Here is a 14,097-nt window from a genome sequence, read left to right as displayed (position 1 = left end):
ATCCCAAAGGAACTGCAAGAACTAGCCAGCATGTGCCAGCAGCAGGAGTCTGCACAAGACTGGATGCTGAGAGGGCTTGACCAAAAGGGCCAGAACACAAAAGTGGTTAGGGAAGGGTTTACTGACTTGCGAGCATTCAGGATTCAGGGACACCAGATGCCAGGAATTCCCTACTAGGATGTCTCCTAAAAGCATGAAAAAGCAATGGCCCACGATGAGTGTGGTTAAAATACCAAAACTGCCATGACAGAAAAGGAAGTAATTCAAAGAGTCAGGAAGTAGGCACGTTAGAATGGATATAATATCTGTGACTGAAAAATACACCAGATTATCTTATTTCATGGGGAGCCCCAGAGGACATGCCAAAGGCCATCTACTAGGGGCCAAAAGGAATGTGCTGGGGAAGGGACACCAGCCTCACTAGGAAGATCAGTAGTGGCCTCCTCTGCAGGCCAGGGCTGACTGTAAGAGAGGTGGTCACAGAGCAGAGCTTGCTCACAGCATGGGGATGACAGGACTCTGAAACAAGGGAGGCAAGATGGTGGGGCTAATTGTTAGAAGCCAGGTCTCACAGTATCATCATAACCAGCAAGATCAAAGTGGCAACTAAAGGGGTCTAGCCCACAAAAAGTCATGGAAGTAGTTCATAGAACACAGTATCCTTAGATAAAATAACTGAGTAGCTGACAATAGTAATACTTGGTTTGTACCAACAGAAGAAATCAAGAATGGTTAACCAAGGGGCTGGAGGTAGGTCGCTCCAATGAACAGTCATGATCCCTTTCCCAGTTCCAGACCTATAGTAGGAAGGGCCCTACAACACCACTGCAAGCAAATATGGTCATGACAACCCTGTCCTTCCCCAAAGGGGCCTATGGCCATTTACCCAAAAAACTGTACACTGGGGAAAGGGGAACCAAGAATGTTCAAGGAGTATTGGACATAGCATCTGAATCAACACTGATACTCAGAGGGGACTGGATACATCACCTCAGTACACATTAGAGTGGGTGATACGAAGCCAAGGTAAAAAAAAAAAAAAAAAGGAATCTCAGTCAAGGTCTGGTTTACCGCAGGTCCAGGTCCCCTGAGTCCACAGATCTGCCCAGTGGGCATTTCCCCTGGTCCTCGAAATGTTTCATTGGAATTGACAAAATTGGCAGATGGCACCGTCCCACACTGGGTCCTTGTTCTGTGGAGTAAGAGCCATCATGCTGGAAAAGGTCAAGCAGAAGCCCCCAAAATTACCATCATCCCCAACACAGGCATCAAAACCAGGATCTCTCTGGGAGGATGGTGTAGGTTAGTGCCATCCTTAAGGATCCAAAAGACACAGGGGTGACAGTCTTTATCGTATCTTTAATTCACCAATCTGGCTTCCGGGGGTGGGAAAAAAACAAAAAAACAAATGGATCCTGCAGGATAACTACAGACTACCACAAGCTCAACCAAGGAGTAGCTTTGACTGCCCCAGCTGCGCCAGATGCTACAGTTCAGGGCAGATTAATATGACCTCGGGTTCAAAGTGGACAGCAACCGATTTGCTGAATGTGTTCTTTTCCATCCCAATCAGAATGAGGATAAGAAATGGTTCACATTCTGTGTTCATTCACAGAGAAAAGACAACATTTACAGTTCTGCTGCCAGGCTGTGTTAACCCTCCCACACACTGTCCCAACAGTCCAAGGAGCTCTCGACCTTCTGGACATACTGCAGAACATTATCATGCTCCACTGCATCTGTGACATGATGTTTATCAAACTAAAAGCCTCGGCAAAGCCCGCATGCTCCGGAGGGTGAGAGAAACACCTTGCGAAGATTCAGGGGCCTACCACAGCCACACCATTTTTAAGAGCCAGGGATCTGAGTGCCAAGACATCAGTCCACAATAAGAGACAAATCACTGCATCTTCCACCTCTTACAGTGAAGACGCAAGCGCAACAGCAGGCAGGCCTCTTCGGGAGACAGTATAATCCCCACCCAGGGGTGCTGTTCTGGGCCATTCCTAGAGAGGTGCAGAAGGCTGCCAGCTCTGAGTGTGGCCCCATGAGAAAGGCGCCAGTGCTTCCAAGCTGTGGTGCGAGGAGCCTGGCTGTCGAGGCCACGTAATGCAGCAAATCCTACGTCACCTGTGGGAAAAATGCTGAGGGGGGGTCTGTGGCCACTGGGAGAAGCACAATGCTGGTATCTGGTGCTCTGGGGCAAAGCCATGCTGCCTACCGTGAAGAATTATATGCCTCTGAAACACCACCAGTGTGCGACTGGGCCCTGGGCGACACGGAAGGCATGCCCAGGGGAAAGAAAGAGGCATGTGGCTGAACTGCCCATCCCAAGCTGGGTTCTGCCGTCCCGCACAGGCAGAAGTCTGGAGGGGACCAGTGACAATCCATCATAAGATGGAGGCTGCACACCCAGAGCCAGGCGCACAGGCGCAGGAGGAGGCACAAAAAAGCTGCAGGAGCGGGTGGCCCACCCCTGGCGCCCGGCACCCGCCCTCGGCTGATGACCAAGGACGGAAGGGTGGAAGCAGAGGGACGCGCCCAAGCTTGCTTTGCAAACGAGTCAGTCAGGGCTGGGGGAGCACGCCCACGACAGACTGTGCTGCAGCCGCATTCAGGGAGGAATCTGAAAGACAGCGACGAGGGCAAGTCTTTCCAGTGAGCAGTTTCAGGCAATGTACCTGGTTATCCACTTTGTGTGGAAAGAGAAGCAGCCTGAGGTTAGAATATAGATGGACTCATGGCAGAAGCAAGAGGCTATGCCAGCTGGTCAGAGGCCTAGAAGGAAAAAGATTGGAAGACCAGGGATAAGAACATCTTGGGGTGGGGGCGCCTGGCTGGCTCAGTTGGTGGAGCATGTGAGTCTTGATCGCGGGGCTGTGAGTTTGAGCCCCACGGTGGGTATAGAGATTACTTAAACATTCTTTAAAAATTAAAAAAAAAAGGTCTTGGAGTAGACGTGTGGGTGAACAAGTGGGGGTGAATGCGACAATCTCTGTATCACACGTGGGTGGAGAACACACAGCACACCCTCCACGGAAGAGGTACTAAACCACCTCAACGACAAAACGCCTCAGCCAGATGGGGTCAGCCAGCCTCAGTCATCAGCTACCCACCCGGAGCTGACAGTCTGGGCACATGAATGACGTGGCCACAGCAGCTCAGGCTGCTTCGCAAGAGCCCAACAGCCGGGACCTGACTTACCAAGGCTAAGCTGGCTACGCCACCTGCCAAAGCCGAACCTCCCACAGGCCATCTACAGTGACCAGTGATGGCCCCCAAAATGGCTCCATTCCTTGCGGAGATCAACCAGGAGACAAACCTGCCACTTAGCAGGTAGTTGGCTACAGAGGCCCACCCATCTTGAAAGGGCCAGAAGTTTGCTCACAGGAATAAACATGTACTCTGAGGATGGGCTTGCCTCCCACCAGTCCTCAGCCAGCACAGCCATCCACCCAGATCTTCCTTCAAGGAAGGGCCTGCTGCCCAGCTGTGGAGAGAGCAAGACAGCCCACAGCCACCGGCTCCTTCAGGGTCAGCCTCTGCTACAGAGCCCCCTTCCCCAAGATGATGCCCTTCCCAGGGCAGCCCGCTCTGGAGACAGAGAGCAAAGAGGGTGTGAAGGCTATGCCAGCCTGATGCACGACAATCCCAATAACTCCAGCTTTATGAGACCCACCACAGGGGGACTTCTCCCTCCGCTCAATCCTGCCTCCACTCTCTTCTTGTCTAATCCTATGAAACATCTCGTACCACAAACTCTACTGCAGCACCTGCTTTCAGAGAGCCCCACCTGAGGCACAGGTGTGGACGTTCAAGGTACAGATCCTCTCGCACAGTTCCTTGCTACACTACACTCAAAGACAAATGAGGTAAAAGCAAGGAAGTAGTTAAAAATATCCATCACTGCCACAGAGTCTTTATTCCCATTGTTATGGTCTCAAACAAGTCTTACAGAAAAATTAAGGATTTACACATACTATGTTTAAACATAATGTGCTGGATCATTAAGTGATAATCTGGGATTAATAACATAAAAATAAAAGATGGCAAGGGGAAAATGAAGGAAAATCATTGAAAAGGAGCAGTTATATACAACTATGATATAAAGTATTCAAGTCATTCAGTCAAACATATTTGGAGTGTCCTTGATGAACCAGGGGATGGGGTACACGGGTCAAATAGTCCATGCACCACTCACAATTTAGTGGGGACCACAGACTAACAAAGACAACAGCATACCCTTATATACCTATATACCCCTAGGGAAAGAGAACATGTGCCTTACAGCAGCTTAGTAAGATCATTTTTCCAAGGCCATTCATAACCATTTACAATAAAAGCATGAAAAAATTACCATGTGTGCAGTTTTAAGACATTTAAAATAACAACAGCAAAAACCCCTCAAATACACCTTGCCTGTTTTATACAATGAATCTTCCAAAACTTTTTAAAGTTTCCTTTGTAACACTTCCCACTCCATCCCCCAAAACCCAAGTACTTTTCTTCTCCAATTATCAGTAACGGAGACTTTTAGGGAAGATAAAAAGACTATTTCCATGGTATTATTTCATTTATGGGAAAAGAACAGCAACAGCATCTGTCTACTTCTGGCTCCTCAGCACTTACAAATATAATAACCCGAATGAGTTACCTCTTCTCCGGGATAAATGCTGTGCCTGATTCCTGTGCGTCTTGCTTTGGCACTGCATTTGCAGAGTGGCCCATCATTCATCTGTCAGAAACAGAATGTAATTCTTTTTTATTCAGGGGAAGATCCACACCATGCACAATGAGGCCTCGAAAACTCTGTGGGTTTTAATGTCATGAGTACGGGAGCTCTGAAGAGGCCGTCACAGTTAGAAGATTAAACGGATGTTCCAAAACCAATAAAGCTGCAGACTGTCTATACTGTCTGATAAAGGGAAACCATAGGACAACGCTAGATTCCCAAGTTATTTGTGCAGCCAAGCAGAAAATATCAATGTCAGGGCATTGTTTGCCCCTGTCTTCTCCTACCACTATTTCAGTGTGTTTCTCGCATTTCTTATTTCAGGAAATATGACTCTTTCATAAAAGAAAAGCACATTTTATATCCTGAAGGAACACAGAGAATGTTTTGAAGGTGACCTGCAGATTGAATGTTTCCAAAAGAAAAACCTAAAGGTATCTAAAGCAGAGGGGAAAAAAAATGCTACTAGAAGCAGAGAAACTCAATGCTTATCAGGTGAGTCAATGTCTGCTTTTTCACCTGAATTCATTTTACTGCCATGAACTCTACCCACATGATAAAATGAGTGAATAATTCCTGAATGCCTCTTGGATAGAAAGATGACTGCTAAACATTAGGGGGGAAGGAGGGTGACAAATAACTCGGGGTCCATGTATTCAAGAAATATTTACTCTAGACAGGAGAAATAACATACATATGATATACTCAGTAATTTAAAGAAAAAGGGTAAGAGTCCATGTGGCGATACCATACCACTGGCTTTAAAGAAACGAAATGTGAAGGGTAGAACAGGACAGGAAAAGAAGATGGCTATTCTACATGAGGAAAAAAAGGGAAGGAAGAAAGCCTACGTTATGCTCCAGGGACATGAGACCCATCGAAACAGAGTGGATCATTTATGCGAGCAAGAAGACCAAAGACGCAGAACTGAGGTCAAAATCATAAAGGGCCTTAAAAGCCAGTTTCATGAGTTTATTCAACACAAATGGTAATACTGAATCAAAACAGAGACCAGAGCATCAATTCGGAGAATGGAGAAGCAGAGTTCCGTTTCTCACTTTCTTTGTATTTATTAAAAAAATATATGTGTAGGTATAGGACACATAACATGTAACACACACGTTTCCTTAAAGTACTAGGGATTTGTAACTCGCATCCAATGAAAATGTCTCAAAACTTCAAAAAGAAATATTAAAGTGAAAAATGATAACTTTCTTTATCCTTTTGGGAAATCTAAAGCCTCAGGTAGCATAGTAGAGGAATAACATCGCTACCTAAAAAAATCATATTAAGATATTATCCAAAGTAACAGTTGGTAAACCGAGTTGTGATGGGCTTCACTCAAAAGTCACAACACCACTCCTAATGCTAGTCAGTGGAGAAATCACTTCATGCTCACTGATTTCCAGAGAAGCACACAGACATCCTACATTCCTGCCTTTTACCAGGGTCTTGGCCCCAGGGCAGATCGGCCCTTTACAAGGCTCAACTGTACAGAGGACACAAACCAAACATAGAAAACAGAAGGGTGAGACTACAAAGAAGGCCTTTGTAAATCTCTAATAAAAATAAGAACGTACAAGGGTGCCTGGGTGGCTCAGTCGGTTAAGCATCTGCCTTCAGCTCACGTCATGATGCCAGGGTGCTGGGATCAAGCCCCACAGTGGATTCCCTGCTCAGCGGGGAGCCCACTTCTCCCTCTGCCCCTCTCCCAGCTCATTCTCTCTCTCTCTCTAATAGGAAAAGAAAAGAAAGAAAGAAAGGAAGGAAGGGAGGGAGGGAGGGAGGGAGGGAGGAAGGAAGGAAGGAAGGAAGAGAAAGAACGCATAGAAACCAAGGAATAGGCTTCTTGATATAACAACAGAGTGTTAAGACCACATATGGGGAAAAGGGTGCAACAATTAATGGACACAGGACTTCTTTTAGGGAAACAAAAATGCTCTAAAATTAAATTGTGATGATGGTTGTTAAATCTTGTGACTACACTAAAAAAAAAAAATTGAATTGTACACCTTAAGTGTGTAAATTGCATAGTATGTGAATTATAACTCACTAAAGCTGTTTAAAGAGATCATATGCACAGTTAATAACATAAAGTAAGTTTCAAAATGCTTCACATTTTTAAACATTTCTGCTCGGGGCACCTGGGTGGCTCAGTCGTTAAGCATCTGCCTTCGGCTCAGATCATGATCCCAGACTCCTGGGATCGAGCCCCGCATCAGGCTCCCCACTCTGCGGGAGACCTGCTTCTCCCTCTCCCACTCCCCCTGCTTGTGTTCCCTCTCTCGCTGTGTCTCTCTCTGTCAAATAAATAAATAAAATCTATTAAAAATAAATAAATAAATAAATAAATAAATAAATAAATAAATAAACATTTCTGCTCAATTCCAAGAGAGCAAAAAGTACCACAAAATACATTTCTGTCAGGCATTCCGCCTATATTAATTCTAAAGAAAGAAACCATTCAGATAGCTGTCATCTACCAAGAACCAGAAGAGCATTCAAATTAATATAGAATGGTATGCATTTATTTATAAAGTCTGCATTTTACATTATCTTTTGATAGGTATATGTTTTATTATGCTTAATAACTGTGTAAATTAAAGATACTATTTTTATATGTATTGTATATTTATAAAATACAAATCTTTTATAAACATACTATTTGGTATTAAGTGTCACTTCATAATAAAATAGTAATAAAAATAAAAATGATTATGTCCAGTTATGACATCATTAGTTCAAAAATGCTTAACAAGGAACAGAACTTACAAGAAATTGTGACTATTACCAACTAAGAAATATGAAGTCTTACAGGACTTAAGACATTGTTTACTATATCGCTGCAAGATACCTTCCAGATGAATTGCTTTTAAAAAGACCTACAAGTGCTCTCTCCCTCAGCCTGCCATTTGTCTCCTTCGTTTACTGCAAGTTTAATGAGGCAGCACCATTACCCTGCTCCCTAACACAGAATTTACAAACATCGTCAAACATGATTCAGGAGACAGTGGCGCTGCTGCTTATGCTTTGGTGCTGAACTCTGAAGCTGAAGAGAAATAAGCTCCAAGGAATGACACACAACGCTGCGAGTAAAATTCAGTTTTCATACCAGCCAACATGCATCTTCTGAGCCTGGAGTCATAAATGTGATGTATGGGTCTGCAACCTTCATAGCAAGAACACAACATAAAAACATGCGCACCTGGCCTGGGTCATTGTACCAAAGTTCATCATGCAGCCGGTCAGGGTGGGCCTTTTTACGTTTGATTTCTGCAATGACATCAAAAACTTCAGAGTCTGAGCTGCTCGAACAGGTGCTGTCCTCATCAGACTCACATTCGGATTCACTGGAACTCTCTAATAGAGGTCAGGGGGAAAACAGAGAAGACGAAGAAATTCCCAATTGTTTATTCTTTCAGCAAACATTTGGGTGCCTACTCCACACCAAGCACTCTGCTAGGCAATACCATGAAAATAATACAGCCCGTGGTGCTAAGTCACAATCTAGTTACAGAAGCAATGAAAACAGAGTTTTAGAGAAAGACCTAATGAACAATGTTACAGTAACAGTGTGGAGTCTCACGTTTAAGAAGGTGCAGTAATTCAAAAAAGAGTGAGTCCACCCTGACCCAGAGGGTCCCTGAGATCTCCTGGAAGCGGTGCATGTGATCCAGACAAACGGATGGGGCAGAGCTAGGCTGATGAGGGGCTGAGAGGAAAGGAATGCAAAGGGAGCCCTCAGACCAAAGCATGGAGGGAAGAGCACAGGCAGTCTGGCTAGGGCAAAGGCCCCATAAAAGAATACCAGGAGGTAAGGGGTTCGGGTGTCATGAATGCCAGACTGAAGCCTCTGATTTCCAGACTGAAGATTTTAGATTTTTTTCTCTCCATAGTAGCAAAAGAAGATTTTAGTCCTTGGAAGTGACTAGATAAAAACTGAGAATTTTGCTAAGTGATGTAAGCCAGTCACAAAAAGACAAATACTGTGTGATTCTACTTCTAGGAGGTATTAGAGAGCTCAAATTCATAGAAAGAGAAAGAATGGTGGTTGCCAGAGGCTAGTGGGAAGAGGGATTGGGGAGTTGTTTAATGGGTACAGAGTTTCAGTTGAGCAAAATCAAGAGAGTTCCGGAGACTAAATAACAATGTAAATGGTCTCAACACTACTGAACTGTATACTTAAAAAATGGTTAAATGGTACATTTATATGTTACGTGTACTTTACCACAATTTTAAAAAACAGACCTAGAACTTAGGTTAATCCTACAAGAAATTAACATAGTATAGCACAGTAATAAAACTCAACCCTTACATAGTTGGATTTTTGAATGTACTGCGTAAGATAAATGCTATTGTCTTCCTTCTTTTACAGATGAGAAAAGTAAGGCACAGAAAGATTAAATCACTTGTCCAAGGTCACACACCAAGTGGTAGAGCAGGGATTTGAACCCAGGCCAGCTGGTTCCATCAGTGCTTTTGCCCACCATGGACACTGCCTCTCAGCTGGGAAACATACTGAAGGTGGGCAGATGAGAGCCAGAGAACACGGGAAAGGCACAGTGAAGGCCTCATCTGTGAACGGCTTTCTGTTAGGGGCTAAGACCGCAAAGTGGTAAAAAGCAGTTTGTATCCTCAAAGATCCTAGCATCTACTTGGAACCTCAGAATACACATGAAAAAATAGACCACCATATGAGAAAGTTATGGAAAGTATCCGTGTGAGTTGAGAGAAACCTTCAATCAGAGCTGGCTTAGCGCTGGCGTTTCCTCATCAAAGCAGGAGTGCCCTGGCAGTGGAGAAGGCCAGGGGGAATGCCTGCCCATGAGAGGCACAAGGCACAGGGTTAGGTTTAACACGCTCCTGCTTGTGGCAGAGAGGCTGGACTATGGTCCCTTCTGATTCTCAGACTGGACAGTTCTACAAGGGACACAACTGCTAACATGCCCTGCAAATGAGATCTCTTATGGATTCTGCTGAATGTAACTAAGGAAAAGTAAGATCGAAAAAGAGAAAGTTCCATTGCTACGTATTTTGCTGACCATAATTAAGGAAAATAAAACGAAAGAGAGGAAATTTCAATGTGGGACTCTCAAGAACACATCCCCAAAGTTGAGGTTTAAGCAATGACAGGAGCACAGGGTCTTGGTCTAGTAACTTCTGACTCACCCAAATCTTCATCTAGCTTCGTCTTGGGAGGCTCCCATGGAGGTCTAGCAGCTTTGGCCTTTTCTTGCCTACTCCCCAGCTCTTCCTCAAATTTGTCATATAAGTCACGCAGCCTACTTGTTCCAACAACAGTAGAATCTCCCTTTGAAAAAGAAAGGATCAATATGAAGAACTACATTAAAAGCCATACCAAAGAGACAGACGACCTCACAAATAATCAAGGATTTGTAACAGCAAGGTGCCATCTCCTTCAATTTAACAAACATTTAAAAACAAGATTTCCAATGCTGGCAACGGTGTTCTGAATCACATACGACATTTATGGCTAACACAATCCTCAGGAAAATGCACTTTGCCAACACTGAGAAACATAAGAACTGTTTGTCTATGCCCTTTTGATATGACAAAATAAATCATGACCCCCCCCATAGGAATTCATGATAGCTGACACTCTCCTAGGGAACATACACTTCCCTGCTACTAAAAATCACTCAGTCTTATCTTCCACATTAACCCAATGATTAAAAATCAATATCCTATGGAATGAAGAAATCACAGAAATAAAAGGCACAGCATAGGGAATATAGTCAATGACACTGTGATACCACTGCATGGTGACAGGTGGTAGTAGCTACACTTGTGAGCATAGCATAAGGGAGACATGTTGGTTGAATCATGTCGTAGACCTGAAACTAATGTAACATTGTCAACTATATTCAAATAAAAAAATTTTTTTAAAAAAGGAACATCGCGGTAGCATTTAAAATGCCAAAGACAGGGGCACCTAAGTGGCTCAGTTAAGCATCTGCTTCTTGGTTACAGCTCAGGTCATGATCTCAGGGTCATGAGTCTGAGCTGAGCATGGAGTCCGCTCAAGCTTCTCTCTCTCTCTCCCTTTGCCCCTCCCCCATTGGCATACTCTTTCTCTCTATAATAAATAAAAAGAAGCTTTAAGTAAAAAAAGGAAGAAGGAAACATCTTATATATCCCCCTCACACACATATACACCCCATAAATACAGACACAGACACACACACACATACACATACACTCCACAAACATAGGGTCCTACAATGCATTCCTAGAGGAAATTCTCCACTTTGCCCCACTCTCTCTTCCCAGGTTAAAATTGCTTTAAATGTCCATACTCTCCAACTTAGTAATTTTCAAAATATAAGGACCAGACCTATCAGACATAAAAAGCAAATTAAAGCCAATCATAAAATCTGCAGTTATCCTGAAAGAGGTAATTGCTTTTTCGAAGCCTCACCTCATACTGACATCGGCAAATCTAGGATAGCTGACATTCTTGCCACCTCTCTGCACCAGACGACAGAATACAAAGGCAAATGTCGGGCTTCTAGTTTATTAGCTTTCTTTCTACACCAGTTTTAATACACCCATACAAATATAAGAAGAAAAAAAAAAACTGCCTGTTCAAACTCTTTGAACCTCAGTGTCTTCAACTTTGTTATTTTAAAGACAATAAAATTTGTTATGGCAGCAATGGAAAATGAAGCCCTGAAGAAGACACATGATGTAGTTCTGGGGAAGGGATGGAAGACAAGATCCACAGGAGCTCTGGGCAAGTTCCTGGAGGATAGCCATACCCAACACTACCCCTGCATCCTCTGTCTGGACAGAAGTGTGTAAAGATGATGCCTGGGGTCATCCTGCAACCATGGTAGACGCTCCAGAAGGCAGCAGATGTCAACCTAGAGCCCTGCCATCACTGACCCACTAAATGAACACCAGCCACCGTCTCCCTCCAGACAACTTGTTGAGAAAAATAAACCCAGCTTCTTTAAGTCACAGTTAGTCAAGCATTATTATTCACAGCCACATTCTTAACCGACAGATACCTTCTTTCCAGGAATGTTTTGAGGATTAAGTAAGGTAATAGGAGAAGCATGAGTAAAGTTGCAGCACCATAAAGGTACTAAGCATGTGAGCTTTCCCTTTCCTGTATTACGAACCACTACTTAAAACCCTGCTCTAATTTATCAAGTAAAATATCACAGCACCATGAGATTTCTCAAATTCTTTTTTCCAAAGACAAGAGAATCTACTTTTAAGTTCCCTGTAGATAAGAGCCCAGGCCAAGTACAAGCTAGTTTCACAAAATTCCAAGTAGAATGCTCTTTTATCTAACCCCATCCACTAAATCTGACATCTCCAACCTCTTACCTCCCAAACCGGTAGATGATCATTCCTTCACTCATCCATTTAATCAATGAGCATTACCATGTGTCTACCTTGTGGCAAACAGGTCTAAATTAATGGGATGGAGTCATAACACCTACCAGGAGAAAGAGACTAGAGAGCGACCAAAAATCAAATGGATATAAGAAAAAAAAGGAAAAAGAAGCGAGCACATGAAAGAGCAGGTCATGGAGTCCGACACAGCAATGAGAGAGTGGGCTGCCAAGGCCAGGAGCCTCATGTTGAGCAGCACGTGCACTGAATCTCTCAAGAGCCCATGAAGGGTGACTATCCCTGCCATTCCACAAAACCAGCCAATATGCATAGGAAACTTCCCGTGGTTATCTTTGGTAAGGACAGACTTATAAGAGACAAACTCAGATTCTTCCTTATTTCCCACCTTGAGGGGAAAATATACACACAAACGCACAACCACAAACTGCATAAAGTAGTTACGTGTGAAAACTTATCAAACCACCAGTATCAAGACTAGCAGTGTTATAAAAATGCAGAACGAAGAGATACTTGAATTACTCCTGCACTCTCGCCTTCGCTTGTATAAAACAGCTTTGGTCTACAGCACAGGTTCTCAACCGGGGAGGGTGGGAGGGGGCATTTGGCAACATCTGAAGACAGCTTTGGTATCACAAGTGGGGAGGGGTTCTACTGGCATCCTGTGCACACATCCCAGGGATGCTGCTCAACATCTTATAATGCGCAGGGCAGGCCCCACCACAGAATTATCTGACTCCAAATGCCAAAGGTGCCAAAGCTGAGAAACCCTGGTCTACAGCTTCTCAGACCTACCACCTGATCCATGGGGTCACTGGAGTAGTAGTTTTCTGAGTGCGTGCAGCGAATCCACACAGGCTTAAGAAGTTCTTCTTCCTCCTCCTCATTTTTGTCAGGCAGTGTCTCCTCCGGCTCTTTTTCCTTTATTGAGGTATAATTCTTCTCTTTGCCAGTGCTCTGGCTGTCACTCCATCTGTCTTTTTCTTCCTCCCAACGAGCTCTCTTTTTCTCCCTACTTGGGGAGCGACTTTAAAAGGAGGCAAAGGACGCTAATTATTTAAAATGCTCTTATGTTGTAAAACGATTCTATTTCACCTGTTTAGTTCACTTTTCACCTAAAATAAAAATGCCATACCAAATCACCATATTTGCTTTTGTTAAACCAGTGATTCCTAAACACTAGTCTGATGGCATCAGAATCACCTGAAGTTAGTTGTTTAAAAATACAAATTCCCAGGCCCTACCCCAGATCTACTTACTGATTCACAGTCTCCGGGGGTGGGGCCCAAGAATCTGTATTTTTAATAATCTCCCCAGGTAATTCTGGTGTGCATCCAGCAGGTTCAGGGACAACCGGCAAACCGTAACTCCTAGAAGAGAAAGATATTTCGGAAATACTTGAAAATCTCCACAGACAATGTCAGCAACGAGAATACTAGTTTGAATCTTCCACGGCTTGCTTTGCGAAGAAAAAAGAAAGGCTTCACAAAACATGGTTTCAGCTTGGCCAATACATTGAGCTTGAGGACCATAATCCAAGAGTGAACCAGTTATATCCTCCCTAACCACCTCTCTGGAAGCCCACACTTGGGTTACTACTTAGTGAACCACCACTTTGTCAAATTCTGATTCCTGCACAGACTAATATTAACTCAATTAAAAAGGATAAAAACAAGTCAATCTCCTTGAATTCCTGCTTGAAATATGCAAAGACCCATCCTATGGATGTGTTTAGAGGGAAAAACCTACAGGATAGATTTTAACTTAAGATCCAAAAATTTAAATGCAACCCTACAGACCCTGAGAATGCAGCCAGGGAGAGTAACTGCTTTATTAGTATAATGCGGGCATCCTCTGCAGCCACAACTACCAAAGTTACTATAATCCAAGAAAGCTTACAACTGGATCAAAGTCATAAATTACCTATTCACATCAACTCTACCACTAACTTCTAATTTTAAGACAGGAAGTGTGTGAGGGTG

The 14,097-nt window shown here is 43.7% G+C and overlaps 1 protein-coding gene across 9 annotated transcripts in view; it reads right to left on the bottom strand.

Moving 5' to 3' along the window:
- The window catches only part of DROSHA (drosha ribonuclease III), a 120,272-nt gene that overhangs the window by 92,818 nt on the left and 13,357 nt on the right, over positions 1-14,097 (bottom strand). For 7 of the 9 annotated variants that reach the window (XM_045863085.3, XM_045863093.3, XM_054504678.2 and 4 more), the window contains 5 exons: positions 13,375-13,485; positions 12,911-13,142; positions 9,902-10,043; positions 7,938-8,092; positions 4,655-4,735 (listed from right to left, as the gene is read on the bottom strand). In XM_045863085.3, coding sequence (XP_045719041.1) covers positions 4,655-4,735; positions 7,938-8,092; positions 9,902-10,043; positions 12,911-13,142; positions 13,375-13,485 — 721 coding nt within the window. The remainder of the gene's footprint in view (positions 1-4,654; positions 4,736-7,937; positions 8,093-9,901; positions 10,044-12,910; positions 13,143-13,374; positions 13,486-14,097) is intronic. The other 2 variants (XM_045863136.2, XM_054504684.2) reach the window with 1 other exon arrangement.

Source organism: Mirounga angustirostris, unplaced genomic scaffold (genome assembly GCF_029215605.1).
Source record: "Mirounga angustirostris isolate CCGP_5_RB_7025 unplaced genomic scaffold, mMirAng1.0.hap1 SCAF_7, whole genome shotgun sequence".
In the NCBI taxonomy this organism is placed as follows: domain Eukaryota; kingdom Metazoa; phylum Chordata; class Mammalia; order Carnivora; family Phocidae; genus Mirounga; species Mirounga angustirostris.
The sequence above is the reverse complement of the archived record's forward strand: the minus strand, read 5'-3'. Positions and strand labels throughout refer to the sequence as shown.